General features: G+C 35.2%; 1 protein-coding gene across 3 annotated transcripts in view; it reads left to right on the top strand.

Annotated features, from left to right (window-relative positions):
- CCSER1 (coiled-coil serine rich protein 1) overlaps positions 1-18,656 on the top strand; it is a 1,491,155-nt gene that overhangs the window by 700,744 nt on the left and 771,755 nt on the right. For all 3 annotated transcript variants that reach the window (XM_070790884.1, XM_070790886.1, XM_019962454.2), the window contains exon 8: positions 6,792-6,875. In XM_070790884.1, the coding sequence (XP_070646985.1) occupies positions 6,792-6,875 (84 nt within the window). The remainder of the gene's footprint in view (positions 1-6,791; positions 6,876-18,656) is intronic.

Here is an 18,656-nt window from a genome sequence, read left to right as displayed (position 1 = left end):
ATTCCCATATTCTAAAATACATATCAAATAAATAGCAAGTAATGTCATTAGCAAAAAAAAAAATGGAGAAATGTGCATTAAAATTATGTATAACATAACCACATTTATGTAAAATATATTACAATATTAAATGGCAAATTTCAACAATGCAAAAATTGTAATTACTTTCACCAACTTAATAAAATAGCAACTTTCTCAGTGGAGGCTAATGTTTTTAATTGTTTCAAAAATTATCAGAATACAATGTATTCTGTAAAGAGACTAATGGACACAACTTAACGGTCTTGGTATTATTCATTAATGGTTTCGTTTAATTTGACCTTTTATACAATCATCTTCTCTGCTTAATTTCTATGAACAAAGCCCTGCTTATCCTGCCCCCTGCTTATCCTAGAAATGTACCATTTTGTTCAATAACTGGTCACCAAAAATTCTGACAGCAAAACAAGATTCTATGCATGGAAAATGAAAGTCACTCAGTTGTGTCCGACTCTTTGCCTTCCCATGGACTATACAGTCCATGGAATTCTCTAGGCCAGAATACTAGAGTGGGTAGTCTTTCCCTTCTCCAGGGGATCTTCCCAACCCAGAGATGGAACCCAGGTCTCCCTCATTGCAGACAGGTTCTTTACCAGCTGAACCACAAAGAAAGCCCATGTTTTATAAATTAGAAAGCCTTAGCTTAAGGTATTATTATCATTATCTTGAAAGATAGCCAATATACCACTATGTTAAGGGATAATGCTGTTTACTGATTTGATTTATATTCTTAGAAATACATGTCTAAGGTGCTTACTTTGAACACCTTTTATGCCTTTTTAAAATTTTGTATTGCTATGTAAACAATATTTTTAAAAAACACAATATTTTTGTAAATATTCAATGGAATGTTAATTCATCTCTGAAGTCAATGACATTATAAAATCAAATCTAGAATGTATATATATATATATTTATTTATTTAATATGTATTTACTTTTGGCTGTGCTGGGTCTTTGTTGCTGTGTACACACTTTCTCAATGGCACCCCACTCCAGTACTCTTGCCTGGAAAATCCCATGGACGGAGGAGCCTGGTAGGCTGCAGTCCATGAGGTAGCTAAGAGTTGGACACGGCTGAGCGACTTCACTTTTCACTTTCATCCACTGGAGAAGGAAATGGCAACCCACTCCAGTGTTCTTGCCTGGAGAATCCCAGGGACAGGGGAACCTGGTAGGAGGCCGTCTATGGGGTCGCATAGAGTCGGACACAACTGAAGCGACTTAGCAGCAGTAGCAGCACACACTTTCTCTAGCTGCAGAAAGCAGGGCTACTCTCTGTTGTGGTGTGAGAGCTTCTCATTGCTGTGGCTTCTCTTGTTGTGACACATAGGCTCTAGGCACACAGGCTTCAGTGGTTGCATCACATGGGCTCAGTAGTTGCTGCTCATGGGCTCCAGAATACAGGCTCTATAGTTGGTACACGAGCTTAGTTCCCCTGTGGCATGTGGGATCGTCCCAGACCAGGGATCAAGCCAGTGTCCCCTGCATTGCAAGGTGGATTCTTAACCACTGGACTACCACAGAAGCCCCTAGAATCTTTTTAAATTGAATGCTTATGAAAAGAAAATTTTGTAGCATGGTGTAGCAGTTGTTGATACTGAAATGACTTTTAAAATATTTTAAAAATTGTTTTAAACTAAATAAACAATTAGGGTGGTGTTTTATTGACTGTGCTTTCAGGATTTGAAAAGCAGGCTCTGTTATAGCTCTGTGTAGATGATTATATGCCTGCACTGGTTTATTTCACTAGCTACCCAGTTGTTGCAGGTAACATGCTGCTTTGTTAGCATAACGATTACATGAAGTCAGGTGTTTCGGTAGAACTGCAAAATACACTGTCAATTATTGTATATTTTGTGTTTTCTGATCTCTGTCCTTCTGTCTTCTCCTACCATATTCCTATTTCTTTTTTCTCTGTTTTCACTTGTTCATAACAATCTGTCCTTGTTTACTCTGATAGAATTGTCTGTTTCCTTTATTTTTTGATCTTTTGACCTTTTCACTTACCAGAATGAGGGAACAGCTTGTAAGTCATAAAATAAAGCCCTCCAGAGAAAGGACCACAAGTCTATAAATAGAGAGTCATGATGACTCAGTACCAATTTTGACATGTTTTTGTAAATATTAGCCAAGAATTATGTTTATAATTTTACCTGAAGAATTCTGTGAAGATTCATGAGTTAGAAATTAATTTTTTAATCTGCATTTCTAATTTCAGCATAAGATAATTTTTGAGATGATTTACAGTATCTGCTTTCCTTTAATTTCTTGGAACTTGATTTCTATTCATACATGTTTCAAACAATGAGGTGATTCTAATTCAGGCAAAAATCAATGATAGGAATATATGGGAGTGAAGTCAGCTAAATGAATTTGGGGCAAATTAACCAAATATTCATGTGTCTGGCTTTAATTTTCCAAATTTAGAAAATAAAAGTAAAATAAGAATTTTTAAGAAATTATTACATCTGTATTTTTAATTCTCCTGTATGTTAAATACTGAGAATATATTTATATTACATATGAAATAAATTTGAAAGTTACAATAAATATAACTTTAATCACAAAAATCATACTTTAAATCAAAAAATATTTTTAATTAGCTGTATATATTTTATATACCTATGAGTCATAATTCACACTAATTCTAATTGTAATCATTTAATTTGTCCATATGTTCTGATGATCTCTATAACAAATCATCCCCAAACTTAATGGCTTAAAACTATACTTTTATTTTGTTCACAATTTTACAAGTCAGGAATTTGGGAATGATTTAGCTCTGGCAGTTATGATGAGATACTGGTCAGAGCTTTGGTCATCTAAAGACTTCACTAGGCTAAGTATGTAGATGACTCATTCTCAGGATCGAAAGTTGATGCTGCTGATGCTGGGTGTGTCCTTAAGAGGCTGTCAAAGAAAATGAAATGTAGTTTGGACTTTTTAGCATGACTGCTGTGTTCCTTCTACAGGGGAGGAACTTGAGAGGTACATTCTAAGAGACCATCCTGGGAACTGAAATCTGATCTTGTCCTGAGAATCAGACAGAATTACTTCCATTGTATTCACCTGGTCAAGCAAGGCCATAAGACCAACCCGTATCCAAGAAGAGAACATTAGATTCCATCTTTCATTTGGAATAGTAGCAAAGGATTTGTAACCCCTTTAATCCACCATATTATAAGTTCCATATTTATGAATAATTATGGAATTAGGAAATCTAGAATTGATTTTAGTCCTAGAATCAGTTATATTTGAGTGAGAAACAAAGGATGCCATAATTATTCAATTATATATTTTCATAAGTAATATGCCTTTAATTTAATGTAAGGTTAATTGGTTACATTAGCCTGTATTAATGGATGTTAATAGCAGTATTTTAAAAAACCAAGAATATTAAAATCTAGTTAATTGTACACACCAAGAGAATTTCTAACTAAATAGAGCATTCTATCAAACATGTCCCAGAATTGGCACAGATAATGAGAATATTGGGGGAATACTGATTCATCTGAGAGTAGCTTTCATTTAAGTAACTATTGTTTAAAGGTTTCATCTTGTGTGTTAGACAGATACGCCTATGAATTTTGCCAAAAGTACATATAACAACCAAAAACAGAACTGTAGGTGGCCAAGATTCATTTGCAAAGTCATTGATAAAGAAAAGACCTTTTTGGCTTCTGATATCATATGATAAATTAAATTTATGTTTTAATATACATTATTCCTTAAGTAAGTGCAAACGATATATTAACACCTACCTGATTTAAAGCTGTGAGATTAAGAACTTCTTGAAAAAACGTTCCAGAGCTGGAGGGAAACAAATCAGACAATTGTGTAAAGGCAGCTTGTTTTTGGAAAATAATTTTGTTTACAATTTCTATTAGCCACAATATAGGTACACCTTCATTTTAAATGAATTCATTGACAAAATATCAATTAATACACAAAAATATTGTATAACATTCAGCTAAGAAACAGTAGATTCAGGCTAAGGCTCAGATTCTCTTTCAATAAAGGACTCACTACCCAGCTGCAACTTCTGTAGTTAGCTAACTGCCTCCAGCTGAAGTCAAGCTCAGCACTGGGTGGTGTGAGACAATAGATTACCAGCAGCAGCTGAGATCTAGCTCATGTGGCAGCTCCCACCCAATGACTGAACGCAGAGTGGGAGGTGAACCCACCCACTTTCCTTCCACAGGGCATTCCTCTCATAGGCAGTCTTGGAGTTGGAGCTCCTGGTTTAGCTGGTGGAGGATTTGTCAGGTATGACTCATGGTCCACTGTTCCCCTTTCCCAATTCTGATTCTTCTTTTCTTATCACATAGCTTTATTCTTTAATATATCTTTTAAACCCTTCAGTAAACCTTTGGTACTTTTAGGGTTTCCCTGTTGACTCAATGGTAACGAATCTGCCAATGCAAGAGACACAGGTTCAATCTCTGGGTGGGAAAGATTCCCTGGAGAAGGAAATGGTAACCCACTCCAGTGTTCTTGCCTGAGAAATCCCATGGGCAGAGGAGCCTGGTAGGCTACAGTCATGGGTTGCAGAAGAGTTGAATATGACTTAGCATTTAAACAACAACAATGCTTAACCCTACCTCAATATTTGTTTCCTAAAAAAAAACAACAGCCCTTAACTCTACCTAAATATTTATTTCCTAGAGAAAAGGTGATATTATTTTATTTATGAAGGGGATTAGTTTTTCTTAAGTGAGGTATTAGGCAAGACTGGAAATATGGGAATATAAGTACTAAGCAGTAGAGTTTTTGTCAGAGTTTATGATAATAGGAGATCTCCTATTATCAATAGATCTCTTATTATCAATCTCTACCATAATGTCCATGGAACTCAAAGAAGTTAATTAATGAGCAGGAAGCCACAAAGAGAGCTTAGTGAAGTACCCAGAATTTGCCCTTAGATACCTCTGATTCTAAAAGACATGATTTTATTACCTATCTTTAAGCCTGCAGTCTTTTTCTTTGCATTGTCGAGCAAGCTATGCCTTTTTACCATTAACATTGTAACATGTAACATTTAGACCCTGTGAAAATAAATATTAAAATGATGAGTATAAAAAAATAATAAAATGATGAGTATAAGTTCTATGAAGGCTCATGATTAAGGGAAGAAACAGGGCCGCTATGAAATAAAAGTGACAGAGATAATTAGCATCTCCCAGTCAACTGGCTGTCTGAAAATGAAAAGAGGTATTAGTAAATTTGAATCATATATTCTGTATTGCTTAGACTAAAAGTAGAAATTAGCACCATAAGAACTAGAATAAACAAATACTGTTTTCTCTAATTCATTAGCTGTGTTCTTTCTTGTCAACTCAGATAAAGATCTGCTCAAGTGGGTTAGGGAAACAAGCAAACAACCCTTGAAGTATTTAGTGTTGTATGAAATGATGGGTGATTTAGACACTGGAAAACATGACTTCATGCTGAAGGGAAATAAAATGACAAGGGAAAGCTCCCACCCAGAGTAAGGAATAATGTTTGGAATGCCTCCTATATCATGAGAAATTGTGGGCAATAGAAGCGTTGCAGCCCAGAGATACACATGTGTATAAAGCAAGAAGACATCAAAGAAACCATGTTCTGCAGCTTTATTCTGTAGGAATGAGCACAGGTTATAAGAAAGTTGGAAGTGAAAACATACCATTCCAGAAATATGCAAGTAGTTGAGAATTAAAGGCACCATATGTTGTGCTAAAGAGTTTTGACTCCCCCCCCCCACCTCTGAAAGAAATGATTAGCTGTTACATTAAGAAATGATGTAATTAATTCCCATTTAGGAAAATTTCTCTTGCAGATGGGAAAGGTGATAGACATAGAACCAGTTCAGAGACTTACTACAGTAAGTCAGATATGAAGCAATGGATACCTAGAGTAAATCCATGAGAAATAGAAAGGAATGAGTCCAAGAAATACCCAGAAGATTGAGATCAAAGAATTGGGTACCAGACTGGGGTCAGATTGTGTATGAGCTGAGAGTATGGGATGCTTTTCTGGCTATTTTTAGAAATAAGATAACAGGAGGAATACATGGAAATAATTTTTGAAATAGGAAGACCATGAAATTTTAGTTGGAATGTCTATAGGATGTTGAGTGTATGCTCAGTAAATAATTATATTTGTGGGCTGAAGTTTGGAAGATAGGTTTAGATTAAGTATTTATAAGTAAGTTTCCAGCATAGAATAATAGAGGTCACAGATGTGGGTGTACTGTATACATGGAGGCTGTGACTGAGGGTTCATGCAGAGTGACAAGGTTAAATACTCAAAGACAGAGCTCTAATGAAAGGGAAAAATGTTACAGAGCTGTCATTAAAGATAAAGGCCATAATACAGCCATTCATTTGAGAATGAATATTTAATCATAACAGAAAAAAAGGATAAAGTATCTCTTTTGAAGTATAATTACTTTTATCCCACTGATTATGTATGCACAAGAATAGGAGAACAGAATTTAGGATGAATCCCTGATTTCTGTCTTAGTCCGATTTCCCTTTGTCCATTTTGTTATCTATCAGAAAAATGTGCATATATATCATATATAGCATAATATCTTTTCATACATTAGTTTGTTTTGAAACAGTATATTATGGAAAACATCAGATTGTAGAAGAACTTTGTTTTATTAGGCATATGCAGTTACCTCCCACTGCGTGCAACTGACCTTTCTTATCAAGAGTGAAGGGAAAGGGCTAAATCTATTATTCTGTCTATCTGATGTTTTTACAGGATATAATGAAAGATGAATGCTCAATGCTGAAGCTGCAGCTGAAAGAGAAGGATGAACTAATTTCCCAACTTCAGGAAGAACTGGTAAGTGTGAACAATAGTTGTCCCATGGGTGTATTTTCCTTGCAAGGCTATTTGCTCTAAACAGTTTAACTTATTTATTAACACTAAAATTGTTAGTGACTTATAAACTGTTAATGATTCAATTTGATTATAAATTTTATAATCCTACAGTAATGAAGATTTGATGCTCTGAAAAGAGAATGTTTGATAGTATGTATTGAACTTTATATTATTCCAGAAATAGATTACTGACCCAGAATTAGGTATTTCAATTGTACCTATCAAAAATTGTGAAGACTAAGGCCACGTTTTATTTTGGAAAGTGCAAGACTTAAGTCCATACTGCCGTACCTAGAGACACAGTCATGTAATATGAAGTAAAGTACTGAGTAATTTTGCAGACAAAAGCCAATTTTACTTAAGGGTACCAAAAATCTGTTAACCTAATGAGACTTTGTTAATAAAGACATATAAATCCCCAGTTATCTAAAAGCTATACACAAACATGATATTGTAGTTCATGTTTTCTGGTTTGTTTTTTTTTAAGATGTGACATCACAAATGTATTAAATCATAGTTTTATAACATGAACGCACATTTGGTAGGTAACAAGAATAGCAGTGGGCATTATTTTTTAAAGTATGTGCTGTCAACAAATATGATATTATGTATATGAATAGTATTTTGTAATATAACACATTTAATCTGGATAGAAATAAAGAATTCTCCAAAACAAAAATGAGAAAGTAATGAGAACTTAAAAAAAAAAAAAAAAAAAAAAAGAGTTCTTAAGAATACCAGTAAAATAAAGACATACAATAAGAGGCCCTGACTTCTTATCCAAGATCGAGAAAACAAATTCCAGTCAATGATGTTCTTTATGATGATTTAAGATTTGACGACTTTAACAGTGATGTATTATGTAATTATTAAATACAATTAAATGACAAAACAATTTTCTAGACCATCACGCTTCTGAGAACTTTTCTGAGAACATATTAGTGAGATAGCAGACAAATTTAGAGCCTATTTTATTGACCCTTGACAACTGACGACAATTTTACTGACACTTGACCTTTAGATTGTGGTTTCATGATGGTTTAATACTGATCATCTGTCCTATGAGCGTATTATTATCACTGCAGAAAATGCATTAACCAGTACTTAAAATAGTAAAACCATTACAGACAAAAGAAGAATATCTTACATTACTGGGAATAACCTTTGATACTTTTGTTTATAATATAAACTTTATTACACAAAACATTGCTATATATAACCTTGTAAGTATATATTATGTAATCAAGATTTGCGTTGAAGAAAAACATATATAGACATTTATGAATGGATGCAGAGAACTATGATTTTTAACACAGCAGAAAATGTTTGCGCTTTGTCAGAGAATGCTTGTTTTGGATAATGAATGGAGAAAGAAGTGTCCATTTTTCCCTGCCTACATTGAAAAGAAAGAAATATACAAGAAATCAGATCTTTATGTGTTGAATGAAATGAGAAGGAAAATGATTACCTCCCGAGCCCTTGTCACATAGCTAGAATTAAGATAATTTAGTACCCCTCCTTCCAAAAATGTCCTCTGTTGGTTGATCTAGTAAAATGAGACACAGGTGTTGCTTTAAAAAAAAAAAAAAAAACTTGAATTACTAAAAATTGACTTAGCTTCTAAATTTTCTTAGGTAACTGTCAAGGTACCATTTTAATTTTGTGCCATGCAGTTTACATAGTCATCTTAATTAGTTCACCAGAGGGCAATGTTAACTTTTGAAAATTGTTTGTTTCATTAAGAAAACCTGCCTAAATAAAAAAGTGTTTAGATAATTTAGGACTTTAAGAAAGAAGAAACAAAAATCATCATTAGAACTGGACTTGGAGCATGGACAAGGTGGCAGTCACATCAAAGTAATATAAGCCACTTGAATCCATTGAATACCAGGTCCTAGTATTTGTAATTCTGATAAGTAACTTGTGACATTTTGACAAAGTAGACATTGAATTTAACTTTTCAAATTTAAATAGGTAAAGTATAAATTTCAAAACATTTTAGAAACCAGTTTCCTATACCCTGTTATAGTAGTCACAATCTGTAACAATTTAGTTTAGCTTTGTTTATTATGCTTTTCTAATTTCTTAACCACTGCTATTATCATAAGCAGTTTACCTATATACACACTATAAATCAAATTACATGTAATTATACCAATAAGGAATTTATATTCAACTTAATAAAATTTTATTATTTATATTGTTTATAATTATTTAGTCACACTTGGATATTTTCAGGAGTTTAAAGAAGTTAGAAGCCCTAACTAAAGAGCCTGGGGGCAAAATAAATGTTTTTATATTACTTTCTAAATTTATTTTTTATTGAGGTAACATTGGTATATAATAGTTTACATGTTGCATGTGGACAACATTACGTTTCTGTTTCTGTATAGACTGCAGTGTCCTCCCCACCAAAAATTTAGTTTCCATCTGTCACAGTTGATTCTCTGTATCCATTTTTCCCTTTCCAACAGCTTCTTCACCTCTGGTAACCAACACTCTGTTTTCTATCTCTATATATGTTTTCGTTTGGTGTGTTGCTGCTACTGCTAAGTAGCTTCAGTTGTTTCCGACTCTGTGAGACCCCATAGACGGCAGCCCACCGGGCTCCCCTGTCCCTGGGATTCCCCAGGCAAGAACACTGGAGTGGGTTGTCATTTGCTTCTCCAATGCACGCATGCATGTTAAGTCGCTTCAGTCATGTCCGACTCTGTGCAACCTATAGACACCAGCCTACCAGGATCCTCCGTCCACAGGATTTTCTAGGCAAGAACATTGGAGTGGGTTGCCATTTCCTTCTCCGTTTGGTGTGTTAGGGTTTGTGTGTGTGTGTGTGTGTTTTAACTTTGTTTCTTAGTTTTTTGATATTCCACATGTATGAAATCATATACTATTTGTGTTCTCTGATTTTTTTTTTTTACTTAACATAATACTCTCAAGGTCTGTCCATTCTATACATGGCAAGATTTCATAAAAAATGGCCGAGTGATAGTCCGTTGTGTACATATGCCATATCTTTTCCATTCATTGATGAATACTTAGTCTGTTTTCATATCTTGGCTATTGTGAACATAAGAGGAAATTTATATTTTTGAATTAGTGTTTTCATATTCTTGGGATAAATACCCAGAAGTGGTATTACCAAACTCAGGTTTGTTTGCTCACAGCTTGAAAGCTGATAATCTGAGTGGCAAGTGTCAGTAGAAAGGAAAGGTGCTATAATCAGAAAAGCGAGCTATCTGGGGAAAAAGTAGAATTGTGTCCTGAGCCCATGGTAGAGAGTTCATGATTTTTTTATCTGCTTTGTTTTTCATTCTTTTTATCTAAGAAAAGAATCAACAGGTTAGACAAGGCATAGTGTGAATGCAGAAATTAAGATAAATTGCCTAGTAATCTCATTCCTGTAATTTTATTCTTTTAAGGTTAGAGGGAAACAAAAATGTACAAGCAGGAAAGGGGCAGAAAAGCTGCTTTCAGGTGGGATAACTGGAGCCTGGTAGTTATTTTTTTTTGTGGAATCACCATGCTATTTTCCATAGTGGCTGCACCAACTTAACATTTTCACTAACAATTTAGAAAGATCCCCATTTCTCCACATCCTGTCTACAGTGTTATTTCTTGCCTTTTTGATAATAACCATTCTAACAGTTATGACATAACAACTTACTGGGGTTTGATTTGCATTTCCTTAGTAAACAATGATACTGAACTTTTTATGTGCCTACTGGCCATTTGTATGTCTTCTTTAGATAAATGTCTATTCAGCTTCTCTATCAATTATTTTTAATTGGATTGTTTGTTGATATTGAGTTGTATGCTAACCCCTTATTGGTTATACGATTTGTAAACTTCTTCCATTCAGTAACTTGTCTTTCATTTTGATGATGGTTTCATTATGCGAAGATTTTTAGTTTGTAGTGCAATTTGCTGATTTTTCTTATTTCTTGATATGTCGTCTTAGGCAAGGGAAAGATATTGCTAGAACTAATGTCAGTGTTTTGCTTATGTTTTCTTCTAGAGTTTATTGTTTCAGGTCTTACATTCAGTTGTTTAATCCATTGTGAGTTTTATGTGGTGTAAGGTAGTGGTTCTAGTTTTTTGTGTGTGTTTTTGCTAGTAAACTTTGTTGAAGAGACTATCCTTTGTCCATTGTATGTTCTCTGCTCTTTGTCATAAATTGTGACCATACACTGCTGCTGCTGCTGCTGCTAAGTCGCTTCAGTCGTGTCTGACTCTGTGAGACCCCATAGACGGCAGCCCACCAGGCTCCCCCGTCCCTGGGATTCTCCAGGCAAGAACACTGGAGTGGATTGCCATTTCCTTCTCCAATGCATGAAAGTAAAAAGTGAAAGTGAAGTTGCTCAGTTGTGTCAGACTCTTAGTGACCCTATGGTCTGCAGCCTACCGGGCTCCTCCGCCCCTGGGATTTGCCAGGCAAGAGTACTGGGGTGGGGTGCCATTGCCTTCTCCGGGTGATCATACACAAACAGGTTTAATTCTGGGCTCTCAATTCTGTTCCTTTGATCTATGACTTTTTTTTTTTCCTGTCAGTACCATGCTATTTTGATTACTATGGCTTTGCATTAGTTTGAAATCAGGGAGTTGGATAACTTCAGCTTTGTTCTTTTTTCTTGAGATTACTTTGGCTATTTGGGGTCGTCTTTGGTTCCATGCAAAGTTTAGAATTTTTATTTCATTTCTGTGAAATGTCTTTTGGATTTTGATAGATTGCAATCTATATTGCAGTTTGAATCTGTAGATTGTTTAAATGTCCATAAAAATCTAAAGCAGTGTTGTGCTGAGTTGCTCAGTCATGTCCAACTCTTTGAGACCTCATGGACTGTAGCCCACCAGACTCCTCTGTCCATGGAGTGGACAAAACACTGGAGTGGATTAACATTTCCTCCTCCAAGGGGTCTTCCTGACCTGGGGTGGTGGTGAGGGGGCGATCTTCCTGACCCAGGGTGGTGGTGGGGGTCTTCCTGACCTGAGGTGGAGGTCAAACTTGTGTCTTCTGAGTCTCCTACATTGGCAGGTGGGTTCTTTACCACTGTATCATATGGGAAGCCCCCATGCTGCACTTGATCTTAGTCAAAAGGCCAAGAAGTGATGTTAGCTTTTCCAATTCATGACCTCAGAATATCTTTACAGTTGTCTTGAATTTCTTTTAATATCTTTGGTGTATTATTCCTATGTATAATATCTGTCCTCTGTTGACTCATTGTTAACATACACAAGTACAAAGGATTTTTGCTCTTGTTCCCTGCAATGTTATTGCATTTATTATTCCTGTGTGTGTGTGTGTGTGTGGAATCTTTAGGGTTTTCTGAAAAGAAAAATCATATCACCTATAAAATGGCAATTTCACTTCTTCACTTCTTGTTTGGATGTGTTATTTTTTTCTTTCCTAATTGCTCTGACTAAATTCAATAATATGTTGAATAAGAATTAGTGAGAATGGTCATACTTGGGTGATTCTGGATTTTAGAAAAATAGCTTCAGTTTTTCACCATTGAGTATAATATTAGCTGTGGACTTGTCATGTATGCCTTTTATTGTGTTGAAATATGTTCCTTCTATAATCTGTTGAAAGATTTTTATCATAAATGTATATTGAAATTTTGTCAAATGCTTTTCTGCATCTACTGAGATAATATGGCTTTTAGCATTTTCTAAATGTAGTGTATCATTTAAGTTTAGTTTTTCTTTAGTGGAAGTTAAACTGCATCTCTGAAATAAATCCTACTTCATCATGTCATGTGATCCTTCTAATGTATTAGTGTTTTTGGGTTGCTAATATTTTGTTGAGGACTTTTACATCTATGTTCATTGGAGGTATTGGTCTATAATTTTTATGTGTCTGTCTGATATTAATATCATTTGGTAACATGAGTTAGATTGAATTCCTTTTCAAAGTTTTTTTTTTTTTTTGTGGGGAAGTGTTTGAGATGGATATGTATTAAATCTTTTAATGTTTGATAGAATTCAGCTGTGAAGTTGTATAGCCCTGGGTTTTTGTTTTTTTAGGAGGTTTTGATTACAGTTTCAACTTCTGTACTAGTGATCAGTCTATATATTTCCATTTCTTTATGATTCAGTCCTGGTTATTTATGATTCAGTCCTGGTTATATGATTCTAAGAATGTGTTCACTTATTCTAGATAGCCTCTTACATTTCTGAGATATCTTAAAGTTTCTCCTCTTTTCTGATTGCATTTACCAGTGTTTTTTTGCTTGCTTTCTCAATGGCTCTAGCTACATTTGTAATTTTTTTCAAATAACCAGCTCTTAGTTTGAATCTTTTGTATTGTCTTTTTAGTCTCTATGTCATTCATTTTCACTCTGATCTTTATTTCCTTCCTTCCACACATTTGGGGCTTTATTTGTTCTTTGTCTAGTTCCTTTAGTTACTTTTCTTGTTTAGATTAGAGATTTTTCTTGTTTCTTGATGTAGACCTATATTGCTATGAACTTCTCTCTTATTATCATTTTTGCTGCATCTCATAGATTTTGGCATGCTGTGTTTCATTTTCATTTGTCTTCAGGTATTTTTATTTTTCCTTGATTGCTTCATTGACCCAATAGTTGTTCTGTAGCATATTTTTTAGTCTTCTTTTATTTATGACTTTTCCAGACTTTTTCTTATAATTGATTTTTAGTTTCATAGTTTAGAAAAGATGCTGGATATCAATATTAAATTTGTTAACCTGTGTCTCAACATGTAGTCTTATCCTTGAAGATTCCATATGTAGTTGAAGAATGTGTATTCTGCTGAATTTAGATGGAATGTTCTGTTTAAATCTATCAGACTCATTTAGTCTGACATTTAAGGCCGTTTTCTTGTTGATTGGATGACCTATCCATTGATGTGGCTGAGGTGTCTAAAGTCGCCTCGTACTATTGTGTTGCTATAAATTGCTCTTTAAAAGGTCTATGTGTAATTCTTACACATATTTTGATGCTCATATATAGAGTGTATATATATTATTTGTTACATCTTCTTGATGAATTGTCCCCTTTATGATTAGGTATTGTCCATTTTTGTCTTTCATTACCCTTTTTGTCTTGAGGTCTGTTTTATCTGAGTGTAGCTTTATTGCTTTCTTTTGACTGGCAATTACTTGGAGTATCATCTTTGATTTTCACTTTGAGCCTGTTTGTTATTGGAGGTGAGATGTCTTCTGGAGGCAGCATATATTTGGCTCTCATTTTTAAATCTATTTAGCCACTCTGTTTTGAGTTCAGTCTATGTTCATCTAGGGTGATTATTGAGGACTTAGTACTGCCATTTATTTTATTTTATTTTTTCTGGTTGTTCTATATCTCTATTGTTTGTTTTCTTATGTTTTTCTGTATGACCTTCTAGTTTGATTTTCTATGATGTTTTTCTCCATTTTGTATATTTTGTTTCATGTCTCTGCCCTAAATTTGTTTTCTGGTTACCATGAGGTTTGTATAAAATATCTCAGAGATAAAACCGTCCTTTTCCTTCTAATAGCATCTTACTTACTTTGCCTGTATGGATTCCGTCCTTTTCCTCTTCCTCTTTTGTGTTTGTGTTATCTCAAATTATCCTTCTTTTAATGTTGTGAGTTTATTACCAAATTGAAGTAGCTGATTTTCCCCCTTATAACCTTTTAGTACTTAAAAACCTACTCTGATGAAAGTTGCAGTTTTCTGACTCTATTACCTTACTCAAAGTTGTGTGTGCATTTTGCCTTTTTGTTTGTGGTCGAAGAGCTCCTCTAAGCAGATGTAAAACGGGTTTAGTGGTGAACTCCCACAGCTATTGTCTGGGAAGGCCTTTAATTCTCTTTTATATCTGAATGATAACTTTTCTGAATATTCTTGGCTGACAGTTTTTATCTTTCAATATTTTGAGTATGTCATTTCACCCCTTCCTGGCTTGTAGAATTATTGCTGGGAAGTCTGCTGATAGACTAATGTGGATACTTTTGTAAGAAACCTTTTTCCTTTATTCCCTGACTGCCTTTAATTTATTTTTCTTTGTTACTGACTGCTGACAATTTAAATATAGTGTATCCTGGTGAAGGTCTTTTTGTATTGAGGTAATTAGGTGCTCTCTTAACTTTATGGGCTTGCATTAATACTTTCAGTTCCTTCTCTAGGTTTAGAAAGTTCTCAGCTAGTACTTCTTTAAACTCTCTAATCATTTCTCCTTCTGGATACCCATTACCCTAATATTTTCCCTTCCTGATGGAGTCAACTCTTATACAGTTTCCTCATTTAAAAAAATCTTAATTCTTTCCTCGTGTAGGCTGTGTGCTCACATGATTTTTGTTGAGTGTATGTACACAGAGTTGAGGAGACAGAGAAATGGTATGTAACTTTTGTTTCTTCTTATAAGAGCATTGGGCTTGTATTATGTACTCTTCCCCTCTATAATTTACCTCTCACCAAGATGGTTTTTCCAGTGGTCATGTATGGATGTGAGAGTTGGACTGTGAAGAAAGCTGAGCGCCGAAGAATTGATGGCTTTGAACTGTGGTTTTGGAGAAGACTCTTGAGAGTCCCTTGGACTGCAAGAACATCCAACCAGTCCATTCTGAAGGAGATCAGCCCTGGGAGTTCTTTGGAAGGAATGATGCTAAAGCTGAAACTCCAGTACTTTGGCCACCTCATGCGAAGAGTTGACTCATGGGAAAAGACTCTGATGCTGGGAGGGATTGGGGGCAGGAGGAGAAGGGGACAACAGAGGATGAGATGGCTGGATGGTATCACTGACTCGATGGACGTGAGTCTGGGTGAATTCCGGGAGTTGGTGATGGACAGGGAGGCCTGGCGTGCTGCAATTCATGGGGTCGCAAAGAGTCAGACACAACTGAGCAACTGAACTGAACTGAAGAGTTCAGTGGCTGCCACATTTCATGAAGCCCCAGGACATGTACCAGGTTTGGTAAACTTTACTTTAGATTAGGAGATGAATAGAGCAAAGGAGGAATTTCAAATCATCTTTCTGCAAGCTTACCTTTCTTTACTTGAAGGGAAGAGTGAACAAATGTAGTGAAATTAAATATCAGGATACTAGTACATAAACTCATTGCCTATGTAACTAAACGTAGCTTTTTTATTTTTTCTGGCATGAATATATTTCAATTGTCAAATAATACCATAATATTAAACATAGAAAAAAAAACCCTGACTATTCACCAAAGGTAAATTTGGTAAATTATAAGCATTTATGTAGGTTTAATATATATTATGTATATTTACATGGCTATATTGTTGTCAAATTAAGTGGTGGGAATTTTAAATTATATGATAAGATGATATAATGTAGGTACAAAGAACATACAATAATTATCTTTAGGTAATATGAGTATTCAATTTCTATTATGAACTTTGAGCCTTCATTTTAATGACAAATTGATATTTTACAAACATATCTTGAAATACGTATAATATCATATATGGAATCACTTGCCAGTCCAGGTTCGATGCACGATACTGGATGCTTGGGGCTGGTGCACTGGGACGACCCAGAGGGATGGTATGGGGAGGGAGGAGGGAGGAGGGTTCAGGATGGGGAACACATGTATACCTGTGGCGGATTCATTTAGATATTTGGCAAAACCAATACAATACTGTAAAGTTTAAAAATAAAGTTAAAAAAAATGATATAGAACAAAATAATAAAAGAAGTTATCTTTAGAGAACAGGAAAAAAAAAAAGAAAAATTGGGGTAGAGTTTAGTGGTTTTCATCCTGTGACTTTTGTGGTTCGAAATGTCTTAGTCTGCTCAAGCTGCCGTAACAAAATATCATAAACTGAGTGGCTTAAACAACAGACATTTATTAGTTCAGTGTTTGGGATTTCCTTCCTAGCTTATGTCTTCACAAGTCTTTCCTTGGTACATGCATAGAGAGCAAGGGTAGGGTGGGGAGGGGAAGGGCAGAGATCTCTTGTGATACTTCCTCTTTTGTAAGAGCACTGATCCCATCATGAGGGACTCACCCTTATGACTTAACCTAAGCTTAGTAACTTCTCAAAGTCCCCACCTCCAAATACCATCACATTAGTGGTGAGGACTGCAACATATGAGTTTGGTTGGGGGTGGGAGGAACATATACACTTAGTCTGTAATAAGGAAAAATGAATATCAGTGAAGTCTTATGGAATTCAACCCCTTCATCACAACCATTTAATGATAGCAGTTACAGATTTACTGTTTTTTGACTATCATAATTCTCTATCAGATTCTAGTTAACATAATGTCACATCTGAGAATAAAATCAATCACAAAACCCAATAACCTGGACAAGATGACTGCTGAGGGCTACTGTGAATAATTAGATTAGAGTAGGAAATGAAATGGTGTGACATAAACTTCACTGAGAATTTTTCAACATGCTGATTGGGCAGGATATTAATTAACTGAAGGCATGGAAAGAACATCCATCAGAGTAAAAACTGAGTTTGTTTTAAATATAATATTTGGTTATATATGAATTATGTTGATTTATATTGTGGAATATATTGAACTTTTTAATATTAGAAATACCCCTCCCATTCAGCTCAAAGATCTGGGAATTTCATAAATTTGCAATTAAGGTATTTAATGCATAAGTATATATTTAGACCAAAAGTCTAAACATATGGCTGAAAGTGAGAATACTTAATCAGAATCAATTATAATAATGAAAACATTAAAATAATTGCATATTAATCTTAAGTTTAACTTAATTATTTAATGATATAGAGCAAAGAAATATTTTTCTCACTTAAAAGTTTTGAATTTTTAAAGCTGTTTAGTGAAGGTCATGTTGAAGAATGTAATTTTAATATGAAGTTGAGGAACACTGTAAATGTTACCTTCTTGTGCCTAAAATGAATCAGAGAAAAGAAAAGAAAGTGAAGTCGCTCAGTCATGTCCGACTCTTTGTGACCCCCATGGATTGTAGACTACCAGGCTTCTCCGTCCATAGGGTCTTCCCGGCAAGAGTACTGGAGTGGATTGCCATTTCCTTCTCCAGGGGATCTTCCTGACTCAGGGATCAAACCTGGGTCCCCTGCATTGTAGGCTTTTACCATCTGATCCACCAGGGAAGATATAAATCAGAGAAATATATCATATAAACATTGATGGTGCAGTGTAGCCTTGTGTCTTGTGAGGACAGATTTCTTTGTAAATTATTATTAATCTTGTAACTGGTTTGAGAAACCTTATAAATGGTTTGTACACTGTGGCTGAAAAGTGTCCCCCATGTATCAGAATTAAACAGAGTATATTTGGTGCATATGGGGATTCCCTGTGGCTCAGAGGTTAAAGCGTCTGCCTCCAATGCGGGAGACCCAGTTTCAATCCCTGGGTGGGGAAGATCCCCTGGAGAAGGAAATGGTACCCACTCCAGTATTCTTGCCTGGAGAATCCCATGGACGGAGAAGCCTGGTAGTCTACAGTCCACGGGGTCGCAAAGAGTCAGACATGAAATTCATTCAAGGTATTTTTAAATAAGTTGAAGATAATTTACAAATAAAAATGTTAGTTGGTGCTAAAAATGAAAAGTGATATTTACTTGTCCTAATTAGAATTGATATCAGATCAGATCAGATCATTCGCTCAGTCCTGTCTGACTCTTTGCAACCCCATGAATTGCAGCACACCAGGCCTCCCTGTTCATCACCAACTCCCGGAGTTCACCCAGACTCACGTCCATCGAGTCAGTGATGCCATCCAGCCATCTCATCCTCTGTCGTCCCCTTCTCCTCCTGCCCCCAATCC

Source organism: Bos indicus, chromosome 6, assembly GCF_029378745.1.
Source record: "Bos indicus isolate NIAB-ARS_2022 breed Sahiwal x Tharparkar chromosome 6, NIAB-ARS_B.indTharparkar_mat_pri_1.0, whole genome shotgun sequence".
Classification (NCBI taxonomy): domain Eukaryota; kingdom Metazoa; phylum Chordata; class Mammalia; order Artiodactyla; family Bovidae; genus Bos; species Bos indicus.
Note: the sequence above shows the minus strand (reverse complement) of the source record. Positions and strands in the feature narration are given on the sequence as shown.